This window comes from Urocampus carinirostris, chromosome 9, assembly GCF_059441175.1.
Source record: "Urocampus carinirostris isolate Australia breed hairy pipefish chromosome 9, RoL_Ucar_1.0, whole genome shotgun sequence".
Taxonomy (NCBI): domain Eukaryota; kingdom Metazoa; phylum Chordata; class Actinopteri; order Syngnathiformes; family Syngnathidae; genus Urocampus; species Urocampus carinirostris.
Genome location: NC_142357.1, coordinates 20,929,756 through 20,951,819, shown reverse-complemented (window position 1 = coordinate 20,951,819; position 22,064 = coordinate 20,929,756). Strand labels below are relative to the sequence as shown.

The 22,064-nt window shown below is 38.8% G+C and overlaps 1 protein-coding gene across 1 annotated transcript in view; it reads left to right on the top strand.

Moving 5' to 3' along the window:
• afg2a (AAA ATPase AFG2A) overlaps positions 1 to 22,064 on the top strand; it is a 195,670-nt gene that overhangs the window by 163,402 nt on the left and 10,204 nt on the right. Inside the window, exon 16 of the mRNA XM_088344838.1 lies at positions 10,892 to 11,056. Within this exon, the coding sequence (XP_088200964.1) occupies positions 10,892 to 11,056 (165 nt within the window). The remainder of the gene's footprint in view (positions 1 to 10,891; positions 11,057 to 22,064) is intronic.

Genomic DNA, 22,064 nt, shown 5'->3' with positions numbered 1-22,064 from the left:
ACATGTTGGTTTAAGATCAGGCGATGGTGTCAGTGTAATCCTGTGCAGTCATTTGAGACATTTTTGTGATTAAGGGCTATACAAATAAATGTGACTTGACTTAACTTGGCTAAAAGCCACAAATTCCCTATACGCACCAGGTCGTCGTATATTTCCTCGTCAATATTTGTGTGCTTATGAGTTTAATAGAGTTTAGCTAAAGTTAGTGCATCCCTTGACAGATCGCCAAAAAGCTGTTGAGGTATGAACGGAGCACAGCCACATGTCAGGACACGTCGGTTTTGCAAGATACGATCAAATGGTGGTGAGCCTCAAGGCAAATTAACACGCGTCATTAGCGTCATTAGCTTGTCCCGTCAAAGTCATTTCAGTCAACGCTTTTTCCGACGTCCGACTTTCATTCGGCGCGATAGCGGATAATTAATGTAGAAGTCAACCGAAAATATTCTTTATGATATTATGGTCACATGCACCCTCTAAAAACAGTTAATGCTGTATATGTGAAAGACGAATTGAGTAGCAAAGTCTGTGTATTTTTTTCCGTCTCTTAGAGCCGTCATTTGCTGTCTATTGAGAATTCTATAATATTTTTGGTCACTTTTGAGCTATAAATAATATTATATAAATGCCTGATTAATTTCCGAATGTAGGGTTTTAATTTTACTCATAAGCCAATATTCACAACAACGTAACCACAGGAGGGCAATCAAAGACCCCTCCATATGTTACTCAAAGGCAGAACAGTTACTAAATACAGTATCATTTAATTGTAATTTCATCCACCATATTTTCTGGTAAGAGAAGAGAAGAGGACAGGTGCATGCTACACCTAAACAGGGCACTGTGAAATGTGTATTAATACAAAAAATATGTATCAATTATGGAGATTTATTATGGGCCATTGCAAAAGATTAAGGTAGCATTTCCCAGTGGTAAATTGTAATGGGAAGAACCTCCTGCAACTGAAAATATAAGCTAAGTATGTCATTTTTACCCAACACCTGTATGGGGAGAGATTTGTCTCAAAAACAAATGTATTTGTCATTTACTCTACATCTAAGAATTCTATGTTTTGATAATTGTCAAGTCACAGTTATTTGTATAGCCCTTAGTCTCAAAGGACTGCACAGGTTACAATCACACCATCCCCTGATCTTAAACCAACATGCGAGCAAGGAAAATCTCAAAACTTCAGCACGTGGAAAATAAACTTTGAGAAGGGGGCTTACAAGTGGTAATCCCCCTTTCAGGACGACCAGGCTGCAATAGATTTACCATTGGTTTACAGTACACAAAGCATAGTGAACATCCATAAAATAAAACAATAAGTAATATGTTGAAATGGGTCAAGAACGTGCGTGGCAGTAACAACGCCTCTTGCCTGTGAAATAGTCCAAAAACAAAGGCCCCTGACAGCAAATACACATTCAAGATTAAAAAGCAAAGATAAATGTTTGACTCTGCAAAATACAGAATACGCACTTGTTTTCTTCTTCGAACAGAACTGAAGAAATTTCAAAATTGGTTTTGAAAATCCTTAAAAAAATGTTTGAATTTGGCCATGGAAAAATGTGCGAAATGTTCAAGTACATGAATGGTTCCAGTTGTTTTGAACTGTACGGCACCGGTTGGTTCCCACTGTGGAAATTTCGGGTGGCCCTAAATCAGCCGGCGTGACTCATTGAGGCCTCCGAGGATTGCAGGCGGACAGGTTCGGAAACCGCATTTGGTGAATGCCTCCAGGCGTGGAAGTCTGCCTGTGTCTCCACGGGCAAATACGCAGCTATAAACACGTACATTGTTTCCCCAGGTAACTTCCTCAATAATTGAGGCTCCATAATTGATTTTCTACTTAAAGTGTGAACATACATACCGTTTATATTACGACTGGTACAACAGTATTTTGATTTAGGTTTGGGCAACCTACAAACGCTGCTCATTATTACACACAAATATAGGTAAATTTAATATACTTTAAAAAAAATACTCATTTTGAAAGGAACAGCATGTTATATTTGACCCCTAGATGTTGCTGTATTTTATAGTGCAACTGAAAAACAATTGGTAAAAAGCACAAAGAAGAACACAGACTGCAGAGAGTCAAATAGACCATTTTTCTTCTGACTTGTTGCTCAGCCTTTTGTGAACAAAAAAGGAAAAGAGAAAACACAAAGTAAGAAACAAAAAGGAAGAAAGGGTAGGAAAAAAGAGGGGATAAAGAAAAGTAAAATGAATGAACGAAAACATTAAGGAAGAAAAAGGAAAAAAGAAAGTCAAACAAAAGAAGAAAAAGAAAAAAAGAGAGACAAAATAAAAACAAAAGAAGAAAAGGACTAAAATAAAATAGAAAATAGAATAAAGGAAGAGGGGGAAACTGAATATTTTTGTTTTTAGGGGTACTGGTACCAGCAAAATGGCCGACAATCACATCAGCTCTTAGGTGATCCTCATCTAATGTCAAAAAATGCAAAATTACATGTTTATAATTTAATAGTTAATTTTACTTAAATATTTTCTTTAATAAATGACATTTTTATCAACCAGTAGGAGGCGCTAAATCATACACACTGTCCCTTTAAATTTCTGGACTTAAAAAACAATGTCATGTTTCCATCCTGATTCTGGGTAACCATGGTGGTTTTGTCCTACTGATGAGGAGCCTCATATTCTGCAGAAACCTTACAATTGGGGCAGGCACCTATTTGGACTGGTGTGCCGCATTGGGGTAAAAAACTGGACAAAGGGCCACTCCTGGAGACCTATCCAATGTTTTCATTTATGAATATATATACAAGTAGAAATCTACATGTTATATGTCTTTATATGTGTCTTTAAATAGATTAGTTTCATTAAATTGTTTTTGGATCACTGACAATTAAAGCTAAATACTTAAAGTACTGAATACTACGTTCGCAGTCTCACGACGACAGACGCTTCTCACACTTATCTTTCAGATCTGATCTGCCGCTATGTCCCGGTCCGAAGCCTGCGATCTGAGAGTGCCGGTCTTCTGGTGATCCCGAGAGCAAAGAAGTCTTCTGCTGGTTCGAGAGCGTTCTCCATCCGGGCACCGGTGCTGTGGAATGCTCTTCCCCCTGAGATCCGATCTGCAACCTCAGTGGAAATGTTTAAATCTAAACTTAAAACTCACCTCTACTCTATTGCATACGAATAACCTACTCCTCTTGTCGGTTGACAATAGTCTGTGTAATATAGTGTAACAATCTGTGAAGCCCTTTGAGACTCTTCGTGATTTAGGGCTATACAAAAATAAATGACTTGACTTGACTTGACTCCGAAATTGTTTTCTTCTTGACTCCCTTGTGCTATCTCTTTTAAAATGTATTGATGGAAATGGATTAACAAATAATTGTTGTCATGATGAAAGATATAATAATTTGTTTATATGATTGATGAAAACTGTGTAGGGAGGCTGGTAGCTGGAATTGAGCCTGGGAGCTCAAAACTTTGAGGCGGACGTGCCTACCGGTTTCAATGAAATATTTCAATGTGTACAATGTGCATTCTCTACACTAAATCGGATTCATGAATTATATTTTGTATTTTACTAGATATTTGTAAAATTTACAGCATGGGTTCTGAACACGCCCTGGGGATGGGTCTCTCATAAGAATTTGACTTTAACCTGTCATCCCTTTTGTTTTCAGGTGATTTGTTCATTCTGTGATGTGATATTTGTTGCAACATGAAAATAAACAAATAGAAATACAAATCAATATATTAGGTCCATGTATTAAGCACTGAATTTGATACTTAGTTTTGAAGTATTACTGTAGTTTTATTTCTTTGAAAATGTATGTATTTTTTTTGCAGTCAGATTTTTATAATATTGCTGTTGTATTTTTGTAGACGGACTGTAGTTTCATTTCGTCTCCAGTAGTATTTTTGTAGTATTTCCACAATAGTATTTTTCGTAGTATTTCTGTAAAGTATTTGTAGTATTGCCATAGTTAAGATTTGTAGTATTTCTTTAACATTTTGCAGTATACCAGTAGTATTCTGTAGTACTTCTGCATTTGTCATTTTGTAGTATTTCTCTAGTAGTATTTCTGTCAAAATATTTCTGTAAAAGCATTTTTGTTTGTGCAGAAGTATTTCCGTAGTAGTATTTTTGTAGTGTTTCCATTGTAAACATTTTGTAGTGTATCAGTAGTATTTTTTTTAGTATTTCACTGTAATTGTATTTCTGTTGTAATGTTTTTATATTATTTTTGTATTATAGTATTACTGTAGTCATACTTTTGTAGTATTTCTGTAGTACTGCTTTTTCTCCAGAATGAAAGCAAAATAATACATCAAATCCCCGTTTTCAAGCACTTAATTTGATCTTTTTTGTAGTAATTTTGTAGTATTTTTAATAAAGTATTTCTATAGTAGTATTTTTGTTGTAGACTCACAAAGTGACAATTAAAACATTTTTTATTAAAAGTACTTTATTTACTATTTCATAGATTTTCATCATATTTGACCATTTTCATTTGACGGGGCGCATGGATTTTCCATCCCTGCTGTTCAAACTCGATTGCACCATAGAGGAGGAAGATGCTTAAAAACCGTGTTTGTCTTTTTGAAGTTGAAGGAGTTTTAAAATTCCCTCGGCAGCAGCGTTCATGAACCAACGAGCATTCCATGTTGCGCAAAGAAGTCTCGAGGGTCTTCCTAGACAGGAAGTCATCTGTCATGTGGGATTATTTGGAATGCATGGAATGACCGCCGTTGTTGTTTTTCCTTCTTTGTGCAGTACTTCGTGTGAGAAGGGCATTTCTGACAGAAAATCTGTTGTTTTCAGTGGAAAAGGTTAGATAAAGTGCATGGTCCTGGTCGAGTGGAACACTTTAGAACTAAACGTTCTCATAGCATCTGTTATGACTGCACGATTAACCGAAATCTAATCGATATGGCGATTTGACGCAGTGCGATAGTTTGAGCGCAAAACACTGTGTTTTTTTACGGATAAATAGTTCCAGTTGTTTTTTTATTATTTATTTCTTTTTTTTTCGTCAACTTGGTCTTAAATTTGATTTTAAAAGTCATTAAACAAGTCTTAAAAAGTTCTGAATTTAACTTGCCTTAAGCTGTAGGAACCCTGTGTAGGAAGTCCAATAATAAGTCATTTAGGGTGAGCTTATTCAGTATGTATGATGATTTTAAACTCCAGCTTGCTTGTATGGTATGTTCTACCATCTCAGTGCTTACCCTTTGTATTGAAGTACATTTCCTTGCCTGAGGTGTCTCCAATTAAGGATAGCTGGCATGCAACTACGCCTTTCATGTCAGATGAGCAAAATTCTGGACGGAATTTTAGGGTAGATAAAACATGTCAATGGCAACAAAGAATGTGACATGCCAATCATGGTCCACATCACTTGTCTGAGTAGACAAATGCTCCATTTGGGGTATTGAAACTTTTGGTTAGGAAACAAGTATTTCTCTCTTAGGTACCTCCCCTGCTCAGTTTCTTTTAGATCCTTAAGAGCAGGAAGTGTTGGATCGGAGGGTGGTGAACTCATCAAGTTGAATAGCCGTTCAGTCAGATGAGTTTAACAGTCTGGAGTTGAGGTTCTGCGCCAGAGAACCTTGAGAGGCCGGGTGTCTGAATGCTTCCACCAGAGCTGCTTTGTCAGAGTTTTCTTTTGAGAACTAGATGGGGTCTCGCTAAATCTTCTGATTTAAAAAACGATTATTTACTAATAGACTTCCTCTAAGACATGTCCCATATTTAAACAATCCTGCACTTTGGCTCACTCCCTGCTCCCTAATCAGCTTGCGGTATATGAAATTATGATTGTAATTTGTTCTGAGACCAAACTCGTAACATTAAAAAGACTTGAATATGAATAATTTATTCCAGAGTTGAAAACCACCACAATGTTTTTTTGATTAAGGGAAAAACATCACTGCAACATCATACACGTTCAAGCTATTTCCTGTCCACAAGAGAGTCTTGACAAAGTTTTATCAATCAATTATGTATTTGGTTTTCGGTATGTGTGTGAGCATCCGCCAACATGACGATGGCAGGTTTGCGCTTACACTTATGCCAGGGAGTCCGACTCAGGATGTGCCCCCGGCTAGTCACTATCCCGAAATGCCCCCGACCTCACCTCCTCGTAAACAAAGGCACCCGCAATGCTCACCATTGTGTGGGAAGAACTGGGACAAATTATCCTTAGTGAGATTGTTGCTGCTTTCAACAAATTGTTTGTATTGGTGAGCTGGCACAATCCTTTAAAAAATGGTCTGCCCTGTTTATGGAGTGAATTTTCTTTCCCTGGAAGCCTGGGGGACAGGCAGTTTTCATGTCTTGCCTCACAGTTCTGAGTTTTGTGTTTCTGAACTTGATACTTGCCAAGGGTCACTTGAGTATTTTGCCTGATGTGTTCTTATGATTATGCTGATCAAAATGTTGTTTTGTGAAATAAAGTCTAAACTTGATTGAAAGATTAACTAAGAACTGGTGTGACTCTACACTTATGTCACCATTAGAATAGAATAGAATAGAATATACCTTTATTGTCATTTTTACAAAATGGGTTAACATATTGTGACAACGAAATTGGGCATGACACTCCAGTTTCACACATTCACAGTGAGGTAAAGAAACCACGAAGATAAGGAACAGAGAAGATAAGGTTATAAAACAAGCAGTATAAGGTTATAGTTATAATTTACACAATATTTACACAAAGAAATGACGGCTTGTAGGATGTTACATACAGTTGGTATTGTAAGGGTTTGTGCAATATGCGTTTGGTGCAAAAATAGTCAACATAGTGCACAAAAAAATAGTTAACATTGTGCAAGGTGAGCAGTACACATCGTGCAGTCAACATTGTGCAAGAAACATAGACATAAGTACCATTTTACGTTCGTATGAGGGGTAGTGTGTTTGCAAGAGTTTTCATTTTTTTGTGCGGTGTGTGTTTAGGGTGGTAATGGCTCTGGGGAAGAAACTGTCTCCGAGTTTGTGTCTCTGATTAACGCAAAACATGGAAATTTCTACTCAGACCTGGCTACTTCTTAAGTGTTTTAGTAGTTTAATCTTTTCGTAATTATCATTACTGAGACCTTACAAGGCTGAAGCCAAGATTCCCCTTTCCTCAAATGGATTTGTAAATTGTAGTCTTCTCCCTGGTTCAATTTCAAGTCATTTAAGCTTACCTTTTGGGTTTGATAGAACTGAGGTTCAAACTCCAAATTGCAATCAGATTCCTTTACAGCTGAGGACAACCTTGACCAACAGTGTAAGAATCCCACAGACCTGGAAAAACAAGATTTCCTCCTGTGTTCGGCTGTTCCCTTTTGTCAATGCCGGGCCATACTGCGGTTCCCCCAGGCGAACTGCTTGTGTTCCCGCTTCTCGTGTTCCACGTGCAAACACAGGAAAAGTCGCAGATAAAAGACTGGAAAAGTGTCCATCACGCCCTGTGAAATGGAAATTGCTTATCCAGAGGGGGATTGAGGAAACTGTAGACAAAAGAATGGCAATTGTGTCCTGCAAGCTTTGCACGCAGGGGGAATTTCAAGGAGCCCTTGGAAGTTATGCGCTGGCTTGATATTTTTCAGTTCTCATTGGTCTCAGAACTTTTTGGAAGTTTAAAGAGAACTCGATAGGTTTAAAATGGGTTTTTTTTGAGCGGAGGAGGGATGGGTGAGGTATTTGTCGTGTCTAAATATGCCTGCCCAGCAAGTATAAGAAATGAAACAACATTTTTTTTAAGATGTCTCTAAAATCAAACCATTTCGGATTTGCTGCCCACAGCATTCTCGTCAACAACATGGAGGTCTTAATGCCTGTGACATTACCAGTCAGCAATGCTAGGTAAAGATTCTGTTCCGCTTTCATGCAATGGTTCAGACAAACTGACACTCCTGACTGCTTTTATTTTGCCCTTCCTAACTACATTTTAACAAACTCAAGTGTTTACTTGGGAACTTACTTGAATTACCATGTTATTTATTTTTCTTTTTGACAAAGTATGACTGTCTAGCATACCTACAAACAAACTTAACAGGAGTTCTAGTTTCAACTTTGCAAGTTAACATGCAAGAACTAGTGGCTTATGAACAAACATACAGATTCACATCTACTGTATGTTTTAAACTGAATTATGGATGTTGTCTCCCAAAAATGTACCATACATTCAGTAAAACAGGCTGCTACGTTTGTGCTACATTTTAAAAACTGCAGCTTTATTCTTTTATTTATTGTTTTTGTTTTTTTGGGGCACGAGGGAAAACGGCAAGCTGCTCCTTTCCACAACTCATGCCCTCTAATAACAAATCATTACAGTGACATCTGGAAGCATTTATGATGCCCTTTGAGAGAAGTTTGTCCATGGTTTTGCCAACATTATTCATATAATACAAAACAGTACCAAAATTGGAGGTTTGACAGTAGTTTATTAAATATTTAAAACATACTCACAATGTTTCAACCTCGAATCAAGTACCCAATTTATTCATAAGAATACAACAGCAGTGGAAGTTATTCGTTCAAAATGCCACACTTCTCTTTGCGTATCATCTTTGTCTGGTCTCTGAAGTTTCCATTACTGCTCGAGGAACTATAACAAGTGAATGCAATGCTGTCCATTACCGTGGAACAACAAATAAGACGACACAGAAAGACGTGGCTCTGTTGCAATCTGGCATTATTATCCACTTATGGTTGCCCTGGCGCTGTCGTCTAGGAATATAGAGCTTACATTTTACGCAACCCACCCCTCATTCACGTTTTATTTCTACACAGTAATACATATGTGCTCGTCTTTGTAAATGCTACCTTGAATGGGCACGGAGCTTTAAAAATGGACGTCAATTAGTTAATTTTAATGGCTGATTAAGCCTGCAGCTTTATTCCGATGCGACTTGCACAAAGACAAAATTGAGTTTCGTTCTTAAATTGAGGCAAGGGGCTTTTAATCAGGTGTGGTCTGCAGCTTTAGTTGTTAACATTCAAGCAAAGTGAAGGGTCTCAGTAAAAGGACAAAACAATCCAGGTCTGGCGTCACTGATCATTACTGACATGACCTCCCGCATGTCTCGCGTCTCCCGTCTCGAGGAGCACAGCGCCACGGTGAAGCCGGCACGTCTGGGTCTCAACGAGGGGCTCTGTCCTGCAAGGACAACAATGAAACTGTCAGTGCCAATTGACGCTTATTTTTCCATGGATTCCCCAGTGAGTTCAAATAGTTTGACAAAAAGAGTTGTCTGAGTCTTTCCCTATCCCGACAACTTGCCTACTCGTTCAATGCCATGACGTTTAAGTACGTTTACAGAAGCATTGTCACCGAGTGCCAAAATGTAAACATACGATTTTCTTAATCTCTTTTTAAAACTATTACAAAGGGTTTGGCACTGCTCATCAGTAAGTATTAAGCCTTTCGGTATGATTTCAGTATGATAAATCACAATTGGATGGCAGGAGTAGCTTTGATCAGATCTTTGTCTACACATTGTAGGAGCCCCCACTTCCTAGTTTTGCTTCCTTTTTCCGACGAATGGGAGTGTGGGCAGCCTAACTTAGCGAGTAGGCATACTGAAGCAGTGTGGTGAGAATAGCGAAGATATGGATACATATTAATAGGCAGGTATAACTCTTCCCTAAAGCTTATTCCTTTAGTTTTCGGTTCCACGAGGGATGTTTTTCCGCACGTCCACAGGAGCGCAATTGCCCGAGGGAATGCAATTGCCATTATTCATGCATAGGTCATGCATTGGTTCAGTGTCGTTGCAGTAAAATGTTATTTTGCATCAAAGTGTCCTTATGTTTATGGAAAGCATTGTTGAGTTATGGTATGTATCACAAATGCCTCAAAGCAAAATTTCTGCTTAAAATGCGTCATTTCACAAAAAGTTGTTTTTCTCAGTTTTCTTGGAAACTAGTATTTTCAAGTATCATAGCAATGTTCAACTGTTGTTTACTAAATAATGGTTAAAGCTAGAAATATACTTAGTTTTCCAATAAAAGATGAGTGCTCAAGGTGTCTTCTGATATGCCCTATGCCTATACAGATGCAGAACTATTTTTTTTTTCTGATGGCCTTCAGAAATTAGACAAAATGGTGAAAACTGGCTGGCACCAGCTTCTATTTGAGAGAAAACATCCGACATTGAAAGAGTTCATTTTGAAATTGAATTTTTTAGCCATTCTTGAGGGGCCTTAAAATAGTATAGTAGTGTTATTTGGGACTTTCATTATGCTCTCTTTTCAAATACCTATGCTATGTTGTTCCAAAAAACAGACTTTTCTGGTGCATGGTTGAGTAGAGCTCTTGGAGACGGCGCACTTGTCTGTCCGTCTGCTTGTCTGTGTTGGAGAGGCGCCTGCCACTTGAAGTCTGACAAGGGAGACAGCCATGGCTTTTGGCTGCTTAGGAACTGTTTTGAGGTCACACAGAAATGATCCATAGGAAGTGTGGCATTAGTCGAGTAATGCAGACATGGCGGCCGCCTAAGTGGGCTAAGTAGTACGCATTACGTACGCAGGACTGTATTTAGGTCTTAAGGTTGGATCTCATGGCCTCTGAACTTCCCTAAACTATTGTCATCTTTGAGCATGGACTTGAAAATTTCCCAAACCCCTAAAAATGTCAGATCATTGCACGCCCAATGACAAAGCAGAGTTGTTGTTTTTGTTTTTTTTTTACTTTTTCCACCACTTTGTGTAGGAAACGTGGTACAAACAAGAAACATCATGTTGAAAGACAAAAAATGCCAGCAACAACTAAAATGTGCTCTGTATTCAGTCAACATTGCCCCAATTTAACTCGCTCCTCAGACTTTGATTTTCAAAGAATTCGGTTGCTTCTTTGAGTCTGCTCTCAAAGTAAGGATTTATTTCCCATGTCCTCTTCCCATCCCACAGGCTCTGATGCGTCCAGGTCGCCTCGACCGAATTGTCTATGTTCCTCTCCCGGATGCTCCGACCAGACGGGAGATATTTCGCCTTCAGTTTGTGAAGATGCCTGTGGCCCAAAATGTGTCTTTGGATGACCTTGTGACAAACACAGACAAGTACTCTGGAGCCGAGGTGAGTTGCATAGCTTATCTTCATACTTAAGAAGAAACAGTAAGGACAGGAAAAGATAAGTGAAGTCTTAAGTTTCGTACTTCTTTTGGGGAGGAATCAATACCGTCACTAAGAACTAAACAATATTTTTGGGGGACTTGGTTTAAGGAAATAAAAAAAATATTTTAAAATACTGCAACATTTTCTTGATAACTAAAACCTACTCCCTGGTCTACATTATCTTGTATCTTGTCTCCCATACATTCCACCTTATTTTGGCACTAAAAGCATCTCTTTGGACAAGCTGCTCTTTGGATTCAACTTCTTCACTGGACTACAATTGTCTCTCCAGCCTTGGACCTCCATGCGACTTGAATCTTTTTTTGAAACAAACCTCATACCAGTGACTTAAACTTAATCTTGGAAACCAACTCTCCTCATGACAACATCCCTATCTAAGGACTACCGCTAGGGAATCCTGGTCTTTTCTTTGGGAGTTATTGTCCTATCTTGATTTCCATGTCCACTCGTTAACAATTCTGAAAAATGTCTTTATCAGCACATCAGCAGTGTTGGGCGAGAGATACATGGAAAACGAGCAAGACTGTATTTTGGGGGATCAGAGTTCCCTATCCCTTTACTATAGCCTTTAATTATGACTTGTAGCTTCACTTACGACAAGCAAAGTCTCTCAGGACTCTGATATTTTATTTAGAAAATACTTCTGTTGACATTTTACATTTTAGATTTTTGGATTACAGCTGTGACTTGCAACCATCTCTAATGAATAGTACCTTAATCAACGCAACCTCTCTACAAACCCCTCTCTGGAATACAGACATCTCTCTCTCCAGACAAGACATTGTATCTGGGCTGTACCCTTACTCCTGATGAGCACCTTGTCCTAGGAATAGCGCCTCTTGGGTGTAGAACATTTGTCATTTTTTATTTATATATTCAAAGGACCAAATGTAGTTTTAATCCTTAGATACAGTAGTGAACCATACATTTGAAACTGTTTAAAGGCGGTTCCAATCTGTATATATCTCGGGTCCCCAGTAGTCATTTGTGGTCTCTTTTGCAGTAAGTTGTCACTGCATTTATGCAGAATGTCACGAGGCTTCCCCGTGATCTAGTGGCTCAGTGCCACTGATGCTCGCACAAAACACTTCATTGAGTGACCGTCCAGTCTCTTGGCATTCCGCGTGATACCCTTCACAGAACTGACTGCAAAGTCCTACATTATCAGCTTGTGAATCAAAACAAAACAGTATTTTATAGATTATATAAGTACATTGCTTGCTTTGGAGTGAATAAATCGTCTGTTTTTGCAGGCCTAGAGTGGCGGATGGTTGGCATAGTTTAGCAGAGCCTGTGTTCACCTGGATACGTTTTAAAAACATTCCCTTCAAACCGCCTTCTGTGGAGCTTAGTCAGGTTCAGGACATCTGAACTAAGCCACGCTAAACTGAGGTTATCACTGTAGTCCTCGTGTCCTGCACAAAAGAGGCCAAAGCGACTGCACCTGGAGGAGTTATGCCGTAAGAAACCAATCCCAACCGTCCCTCCCTCCCTTTCCTGCCCCTGTTACTATGCATTTTGTTTGACAGGGGGTTTTGCCCTGGCCTCTCATATGTGGAAGGGGGCGCTTTGCCTTCGATTGCAACCCGTAGATTTTGAGTCTCACCTGTGTCTAAGATTCTTGATGTAGCAGCTACCGTATTAAGATTTTAGGATTGAACATTTGATAGGCCTGTTGATCTTATCATGTTAGTTAGCACTATTTTTGTTTCTCAATGTTTTTGCAAATGCATGGGGGGGGGAATGTTTGGAAGCTCGTTATACTCACTGGTATTCCTCCTCATTTGCAACATCTGCTTTCCCAGCATTAACCTTTCCTTCTAAAGACCCCCCAAAAAATGGCCACAGGCTCCTCTTCCTTTAAACAGAGGTGATATCTGATAGCGTAATTGTTGCGTCGTCAGCAACATCCCCCAAAGGAAAGGTGTGAAGTTGCTTAACTCCAGTTGTTTTGTTTGTGGTCGGGGGAAAACACCTACAGGATTCGTTTCACAAAGCCGGATTGGATCAAAGTCGACAGACACAATCTGAAAGATCCGTGGATGCTAACATGCTAAAGCTAAAATATAGTCAATAACTAAGGAAATAAGTCGTATTACTTTTTCTGTTTTTGCATTTTTTTCTGGCTTTTAAATGACCGGTTTGATGATCCGGAAAAAAATCTATAAAACAAAAGGCCCTTTCATAAAGACACCTACACACAATGCTTTTCAACCACCCACATGGGGAGACAGTTTCCTCTTCACACCTGTTATTCAGTTACTCCCCTTTTTGTTGATTTACAACCTTGTATTCGTGAGTGCAAAGATTGTTATCAGGTCAAAAAAGTATCTATAAACGTCCCCAACGCTCTTTGACAAACAGTAGCTGTGTATGCATTTAATTGTACCGTTGGGCAACGACTACAATGAAAGATAAACAGCTATAGAGGAATGCACGGCTGTAAAGAGAACATTTGCACAAGAGTGAACCACTCAAAGCTGTTTTTAATGTTCTGATCTCAAAGAAGACTGATCAATTTTCTTTTCTTACGTAATTTGAATACAATTCAAAACAGAGACTTGTGCAGATTTTTGGAGAGGGGTTGACTTGTGTTTTGTTGCTACTTCCAGTTCACATTTAATATGAATGCAAACACAACACGAAAAACACTATAACCAGGCTTACAAAAGTGCTTCAATACAACAAATATTTCTTCTAGATATTGGTCATTTGAAACAAGTTCTATTGTCCCGCACGACAACGTTGCCCTTCCCCGCAGAAAGACGCGTTGGCGACAAAGAGCGTGAGGAAAGAAGCCGTTCGCACCTTCGTTCCTAAACGGGCCTTTTGTTTCTCGTTTTTGTTTTGTCACGATGTCAACGTGTCGATTCGAGCTTTTCTCAGCCACTCACCAAAAGCTGGCTCACTCGGCGGGGTTTCGACACTCATCGGGGTTGCCGGCACCAAAGTCTGTTTTTGTGCAGCTGGACAACAAAATTAACCATGTCGAATAAAATATGTTACATTTTTACAAATGTCATTTTAGAAGAAACTCTAAAATTACTTTTAAATATTTTTTAAAATTAATAAAAGGAAAAATGTTACATTTTTTTAAATACATACAATTTTTAATTGTAACATTATTCAAATGTGTTGTTCATCTGTTATCATACAAATATATATATATATATATATATATATATATATATATAGTACACACTCAATAAAAGAAGACATCAATGGATTTTCAGTACAGAAGAGAGGCCAACCATCAAACAAATGAATTCCAACCGGTTCTAAAAGCCCACTCCTGAGCCCTTTGTTTTCTCATAGGTTACAAAAGTCGATATACCCGAAAATCGTGTGGGAATCAAAGAACAGTAACGGGATTGGCCAATAGTGACAACAATGAAAGCAGTGCAAAATGGTCAAAACAGTGAGGTAAAATGGTCCAAATAACAAATGGGCATCTCCTTATAGGTGTCCAACATTAAAAAACGTATCAGATTCAATGATTCACAAAACTTAAATAAACACTGAAACATTTTGTTGCATAAGGAAATGTATTTGCTCACCAAGTAAAACATTTTTTATATATATATACATTCTTCATTTTACTGTTATAATTGTTTTTAGTAAAATGGGGAAAAAATATTTTAAAAAATGAATGCCTAGTAGGGCAAAAATGGTGCCGCTTGGTCTCTTTTGTTCTTTTTGTCTGTCTTCGTATTCTGCCATGCGTTTTGTAGCTCTCGTTTTTGTTTGCACTACACAATACAGTGACGTTTAGTGCTCAATTACTACAAAGTGTACCTTTTAGGAGGAAATCCGGCTTAAAACCCTGGCTTGCATAAACAGATGTTTCTGTTTTGGTGCGGTTTGATCATTTTGAGTCACCGTAGTTTGTGCTCTTTTTTTTTTTTTTTTTTTTTTTTTTTTTTGCACTACACCGTATCGCAACATCTCGTAGTCAAATACTACACAGTGTCCCTTTGAATTTGGAATCAAAATAGTGGGCTTATGAGTAATTTGTATTCCTTGGGGTTTGTAGCGGTTGCACTACAGAATACAGCGACATCTAGCGGTCAAACTTTACACACTGTCCCTTAGTCATGTCAGCCTACTCAGGGTTCGTACAAGTATCCTTGATAATAATTGAATTTCAATGTTGTTTTCAGGGATTAAACAGTTCTTGAATTGTGGGTGAATTTGTTGCCATGTTTCTCAATAAGTATGCTTAAAAATGACGCAAACAAGGCTCCATCGTGATGAATGGCATTAGTTTGTATGTTATTGTCCTATGAAGTGTCATCGTCCCCTACAGGGTATGCCCAAGAAGACATGTGCATGCTACACTCAAGGATTTCGTATCAATTATGGTCATTTATTATGGGCCATGCAGAAACTTAAGGTAGTGTTTTCCAGTGGTACGTTGTAATGGGAGGAACTTCCTTTTGTGATTTACTCATGATCCAAAAAGCATTTCTTGATAAACGCACATACATTAAAAATAGCTCATATAAATCACATATGTGTGGCTTTGCAAAATACAGTAAACCTCGGATAAGTCGGATCCAGATGGACCGGTCATTTTCATCCGACTTATCCGAGGATCCGACTTATCCGAGGTCGCAAAATTTCGAACTAAGAAGAAATTTAACTCTTAGAAAAGTGCATACTTGCTTTTCAGAATGTCGCTCAAAGTTTGAGGGCTCATTCCAAACTTCGCCGCGATGTCTTTTTGCTTCATGTGCTGATTCTTTTCTTGGAATTCAATGATAGCGAGCTTTTCTTCATACGTTCTAGTCTTGAGACTCCTGCCTTTGGTTTTAGAACTTGAGGCCATCGCCACACCGTAGACCGCACAGACCGCAAGGAAGTCCAAAGAAATTCACACAAATTCAATTTGAATGCTAGCACTACTGTAATAAGAAACAATGGGATTATGATTACGAGGCTTTGTTCTATGACCGCGTGCTGTGATTGAGAGTGCTATCATTCAACACTGAGGAGGAGTTTGATGAATAGCCTCTGCCAATCACGGAACGCCACGTCACATCAAGAAATCTTCCCGGAAAATCTGGGAGGGGTGAAAATCTTCCCGGAAAATCTGTGAGGAGTGAAAATCTTCCCGGAAAATTCCATCGCTTACTGCCACTGGAGGCTGAAATTTAGAGCATTTGGGAGATGTCCTAGGCGACCTGATACCGATCCGACTTATCAGAGGCGAAAACCATTAAAAAGGGTCAATTGTACGGAAAAATCCATCCGACTTAGGCGAGGATCCGACTTATAAAATCCGACTTATGGGAGGTGTAATACTACAGAAAAGCCTAGAGAACAAACGTTCCACGCAATTTGTCCGACTTATCCGAGAATCCGACTTATGCGAGTCCGACTTATCCGAGTTTTACTGTACATGATTCACACCGGATTTCTTCTATTTATGGTCTTGGAGAAAAAAAAATATTGGCTTTGAAAGTCTTTAAAGAGTGTACAAACCCTGACTACTACTTTATGCAAATATGTATCCTGAACCACCAAAAATGCCATGGTATCCTTTTTATTTTGTTGTCACCATCCACAGGGTTCCCGCAGAACCTTGATAAGTCTTAAAAATCATTAAATCAATTACTCTAAAAATAAGGTCTTAATTGGCATTAAATTGGCTTGAATCACATTTTAAAAAGGCTTAAAAACTAAAAAGATTCAGTAAACAGTCATTTTCTCAGGATTTATGATTAAAAATGCTCATCAATGTAGCAAAAGAGTTCTGTGGAACTAGTAGTCATCTGCCAGTTTTACTGAGGATCCATGATGTACTGCAATCATCCTTTGTATTTATTGTTTTCTATGTCTAAACTTTGGAGAGAGCTGTGTTTTTCAGAGGGAAAGTTTTCAAATGGACCAAGATGTGATTTAAAAAACAAATTAAAATAAATATTTGTTTAAATTTGCATCTAATTCTCATGGTGATTTTTGGTTTGTTTTATTTCAATTGTGTGTGTGGGGTGGGGGGGGGGCGACTTGGTCTTAAATTTGATTTGAAAAGGCATTACAGAGTCTTTGACTAGTCTTAAGCTGTCGGAACCCTGATCTATGATCAAAACCAACAATTGCGGCCTTGACGGAGGTTATCATGATATATCCATAATCCAATTTGTCATGTTCAGTAATTTTCTCTTGTGAAAGAAGCAAAGAAAAAAATAATAAGTTTCAGTGGTGCACATCACACAGGTGGACTTTTACACACCTTGACGTTAGCACACACATGCGCACACACACAGGTCACTTGAGTGTGGGTGTGTTTGGTAAATATGCCATCTCTGAATTCCCAGCTCTGCGGAGAATGCCGAGCTTTCATTCCCCTGATTAAGGGGCGAGGACAAATATGCCCTTAAAGGCGAGGCCTGCCCATTGCCCCCCTATACACATACACACACTTAACTTTGTGTAACCCCAACACAGGTGCTACCCCACACGGGTCTTTCCAAAACATACAGCGGGGTTTATACGGGGGCTTAAAATCCTTGAAAATGCTTGAAATTTGAAATTCTGTTTTCAAGGTTCGATAACTGCATGAATTTTTGGTGAAGTCTTTGTAAATGCTTGAAATGTGTGCCATGTTTCTCGGCAGTCTGACTCGATAGACCGGGAAATTAAATGATGAAATATAAAACAAGTCTGCTTAAAAATGACAACAACTTTGCTATGTCATTCCTTTGAAGCTTCATGCCACTTATGCGTCGTTCCGAGGACAGGGCACTATGAAATGTGGATTAGTGTAAGGATTATTTATTAATAATGGACATTCAATATGGGCCATGCATTCCCCAGTGGTAAATTTTAATGGGAAGAACTTCCTCCAACTGAAAATATAAGCTCTATGGGGCTGCGTGCTAACCACCCAGCCGCCGTGCCACCAAAAGTTGGTTGGATAACTTCTAGTGTCGTAGGGGCACCGTTTCCTGTGATGTGCCTTGGGCAAGTACAGCCTGGTGACGCCCATCCCTCTCCAGGCTAACATATGTTTTCTACCCGATCTCTAACCGGGGATCTTCGCTTGTCAGGCGAATGGGCAAACCACTGCAGTGCGGAAACACTGTATCTTTTCTAGTGACAAAACAATTTATTTGGGACCATAAGATATCAAAACAGACTTGCGGCTTCGGTTGATTCCAGGACATTTCCTTTGGAATAAACCATTTAAAATTGACCGGTATCATTTGACTTAACATTAAAACTATCCTTATTGTGGTCATATTATTAGAACAAAACCCCATTTAAGGACTTTAGACCCTTAATTATTGCAGCACCACATATAGTATGTCTTACCTAGGACTAGATATTAATCCAGGGAACTAGAACCTTACATTTTGACAGGTATCTCCTTTCTAGCAATAAGACTTTATTTGGGATTAAAATATGTTAAAACAGACTTGCTGCTTCTGTTGGTTCTAGGCCATTTTCTATGAAACAAACCCTTGGGAATTGATTGGTATATTTTTACTTTACATGAAAAACATTCCCCTGGACCTTTCCCTAGTCCGATCCCCTTCTCAGGACAAAAACCCTATTTAAGGACTACAGACATTGATTCGTGTAGGGATTTTCTACAGCCTTGCAAATCTTTTGGGATTTAATTTTTATATTGGGACTAGAACACTCTCGGGGGATCAAACGTCGTTTTTCCCCGCATAACTGGAAACCTTTCTTTAATGTCGAAAATGAACCATCCCTAGCAACAACAGTTTTCTATGGACTTAAGCGTTTTCTGGACTTTAACTTTTCCAGGGAACTAATACCTTATATTTGGACTAGTATCTTCTCTCGTAAAAGACATTTTATTTGGGACTAGAATATATTAAAACCGATTTGCTGCTTCTGTTGGTTCTGGAACATTTTCTTTGGGATCGCTTTACTTGACACAAAAACTGTTCTTGTCTGGTCCTATTTTAGGACGTCAGACCATTGATTTGTGCAGCACCGTATATGTCTGACTGGGGTCTTTCCATAGCCTTGCACATCTTAGGACTTAAGTCTTGCATTGGGACTAAGACTCTCTCTGGGGAGAACATTTATTTTTCCATGAGTAGAACCTTGTGTCAGGATTTGAACCAACTCTTGCGACAGCGGCCTGCTCCTAGGACGCTACCCTCTTGTATGCATGAGTGCCTTTATTTGGACTAGAACTTGTTCAGGGAACTAGTACCTTACATTTTGACGAGAATCATCTATCTTATTTGTGACTAGGAGAGTTTGAAACAGATGGTAAATGTGAGCCAGCACACACCTGCCACCATTTAAAGTGTGTCTAATGAACCCCGACTAAAGTTCAAATGTTTTGATTGTGATTGATTCATTCTCAGTTGAGTTTTCCAGGTCAAAGTTCACTGTAACGGTGGGGAATAATATATATTTCATTGATTTTTCTTGGTTATTACTTGTGTAATACATGAGGAAGGGTGTGCAGGCTCATATTGGTTGTATGTTATGTCCTGCAGCAATGTCTTTTATGAGATTCTTCTTTGGTGGCATAGCTTCATACCGTCACACTTTCATCATCTTCACACACGTGACTGTGCTGGCCTCTCTTCTGCATACTGTGTTTTCTTTCTTTCTTTCTTTTTCCCATGTGCGGCGGGTCCGTGTTTGTGTTGGAGCGGCTGGCTGTGCAGATGCTTCCTCTTTGGCTTTTTCGGGAGGATCAAACCTTCCTTTTTTAATTTTTTGTGCTGGCCATGTGTTCCATGCATCCTACTGTTTGGATATTATCTAATCAAGGAAGGATCGGATTTCTGTGCTAAACTACTAGAAGGCCTGAGGTTTTTGGCAATATTGCTGTCAATTATGTCAGGTTCATCTAGGTGACGCTCATGATATGTAACATAATTGCTAATTTCTCTACCAATTAATTTTTTTTTTTTGTAAAAGCACGTTCATATGATAGTTAAGTTTTTTTCTCACTAGGTGGCACTAAATAATACACACTGTCCCTTTAATATTGTCTGATCATAATTTAAATATTGCCAATAGTCAATGAGAGCTGCGGTTGAATTCCTTCCTTTTATTGAAAAAGCCTAATTATCGTATATTTCAAAATTAACAATTTTTTTAGTAGAGGAAAGAAAAAAAATGTTTACCTTTTAATGAGCAACGAACTGGGTTTCATTTTCAGATAATCAAAATGTTTCGGACAACTTAACCCTTCTGTTGTCCTCATTTAAAGGAAATCTACTTTTTGTACCGTTTTGTTTAACGTACACAACGAAATGCAAAAGATGCCCGGTTCAGGACCGGGTGGAAACATGTGTCAGCCTGGGGAGGGATGGGCGCTACCAGGCTGTACTTGCCCAAGACACACCACAGGGAACAGTGCCCCTACAAAACTAGTGATTAAGAGATGCAAACAAAAAAAAAAACAGAGAAATGTACATTTAAGAAAATATATACTGTTTAGGATCATTCTAGGAAAAGTAATAAATTATTAAGCTAAATCAATATTATTTGGGGATTTCTTTTTTTCTGGGTCTTAACTCATTCTGACATTTCTCTCAAATTAGCCAGCAAATGTTAACCATTTTGACTTTTTTTGAAGGCCTTCAGAAAATGTAGTTATGTAGCCATATAGGCATGAGACATATCAAAACAAAGCTTCGGCACTCAATTTTCCAAGTACATTTCAGGCATACCATTTTTTAGTTAACGACAATTGCACATTGATAAGTTTCTTGAAAATACCTGTTTCCAAGAAAACATTGAGCAAAATGTCTTTTTATGATTGATGCATAAATTTTACTTTTTTTTGCATTAGTGATACCACCACAAACTAAACAATGCTTTCCATAAACACAGGAGCACTTTTCTAGCAACATAACATTGTATTGCAAGAGAATTGAACTAATGGATGAACGATGCATGCATTTTGCAAGAACTTTTTAGCGTATGATGTTTCCAGCGACGTGATCACGCGATTTTTGTCACCATGGCGATTGCGTTTCTGCGAACTTGCATGAAACGTCATCCCTCTCTGTCCTGACGACGACACAGGGACTTCATCATATGACTAGTTATCCATTTATCAGCTTCTCTCACCACACTGCTTCACTACGTGTACTCACCACGTATGGCTGTCTACACACTCCTAATCGCTGAATACAGGAAGCAACACTACGATGTTGGGCTTCCTCTGTGTTTGGACAAAGATATGATCAAAGCCACTCCTGCCATCTAAGGGTGATTTATCATACTGAAAACATTCACAGAGGTTAGAGCCATGCCAAACTTAAAAAAAATGTTTTTAATGTAATTTTACGTTTTGACTGTGGTTCTGAAAACATTTTTATATCTTATGGCACTAAATGAGTTAACAACAAAGTGGTGGGTCATTTTGACCCAAGTACAACAGGAGGGTTAACTAGCTTCTAATGCTAGCAAGGCGATTATTGGAAAGCTAACCGCTAGTGTTAACATCTGATTGTGGTTGCAATGGTGCAACTTTGAATGAAACAGATAATCACAGCAAACCAAATGTTAGGAAAACATGCCAAAGGTTGCCCGAGCGATGAAAATTTGATAGTTGCCGGACACTCTGGAGATTAAGACTGGCACTTGTGCAACTTCCTGCAACCTTTCTCCATCCTCTCAACTGTAAATGTGAGCGATTGTGTGCGCGGGTGAAGCCGGCAGCGGGGGGGAGGACTGGACGTCGCCGGCTGTAGACACAAGGGCGGATTGATAGTTAACACACACACACCCGCACACTTCTACACACAGACACACGCATAGTGGATGTGCAACTCACAGGCACTTCATTAAGGCTGTCTGATACGCTAACTGAGCGCCTTTGTTACCGGAGGAAGCCCCAAAAGTACACCAGACTGATTTCAGCCCAAACGTACGTGCAGCCCTGCGTGATTAGGCGGCGCTTTTTTTACATTTTTTATTTTCTTCTCTGTAGGGAAAA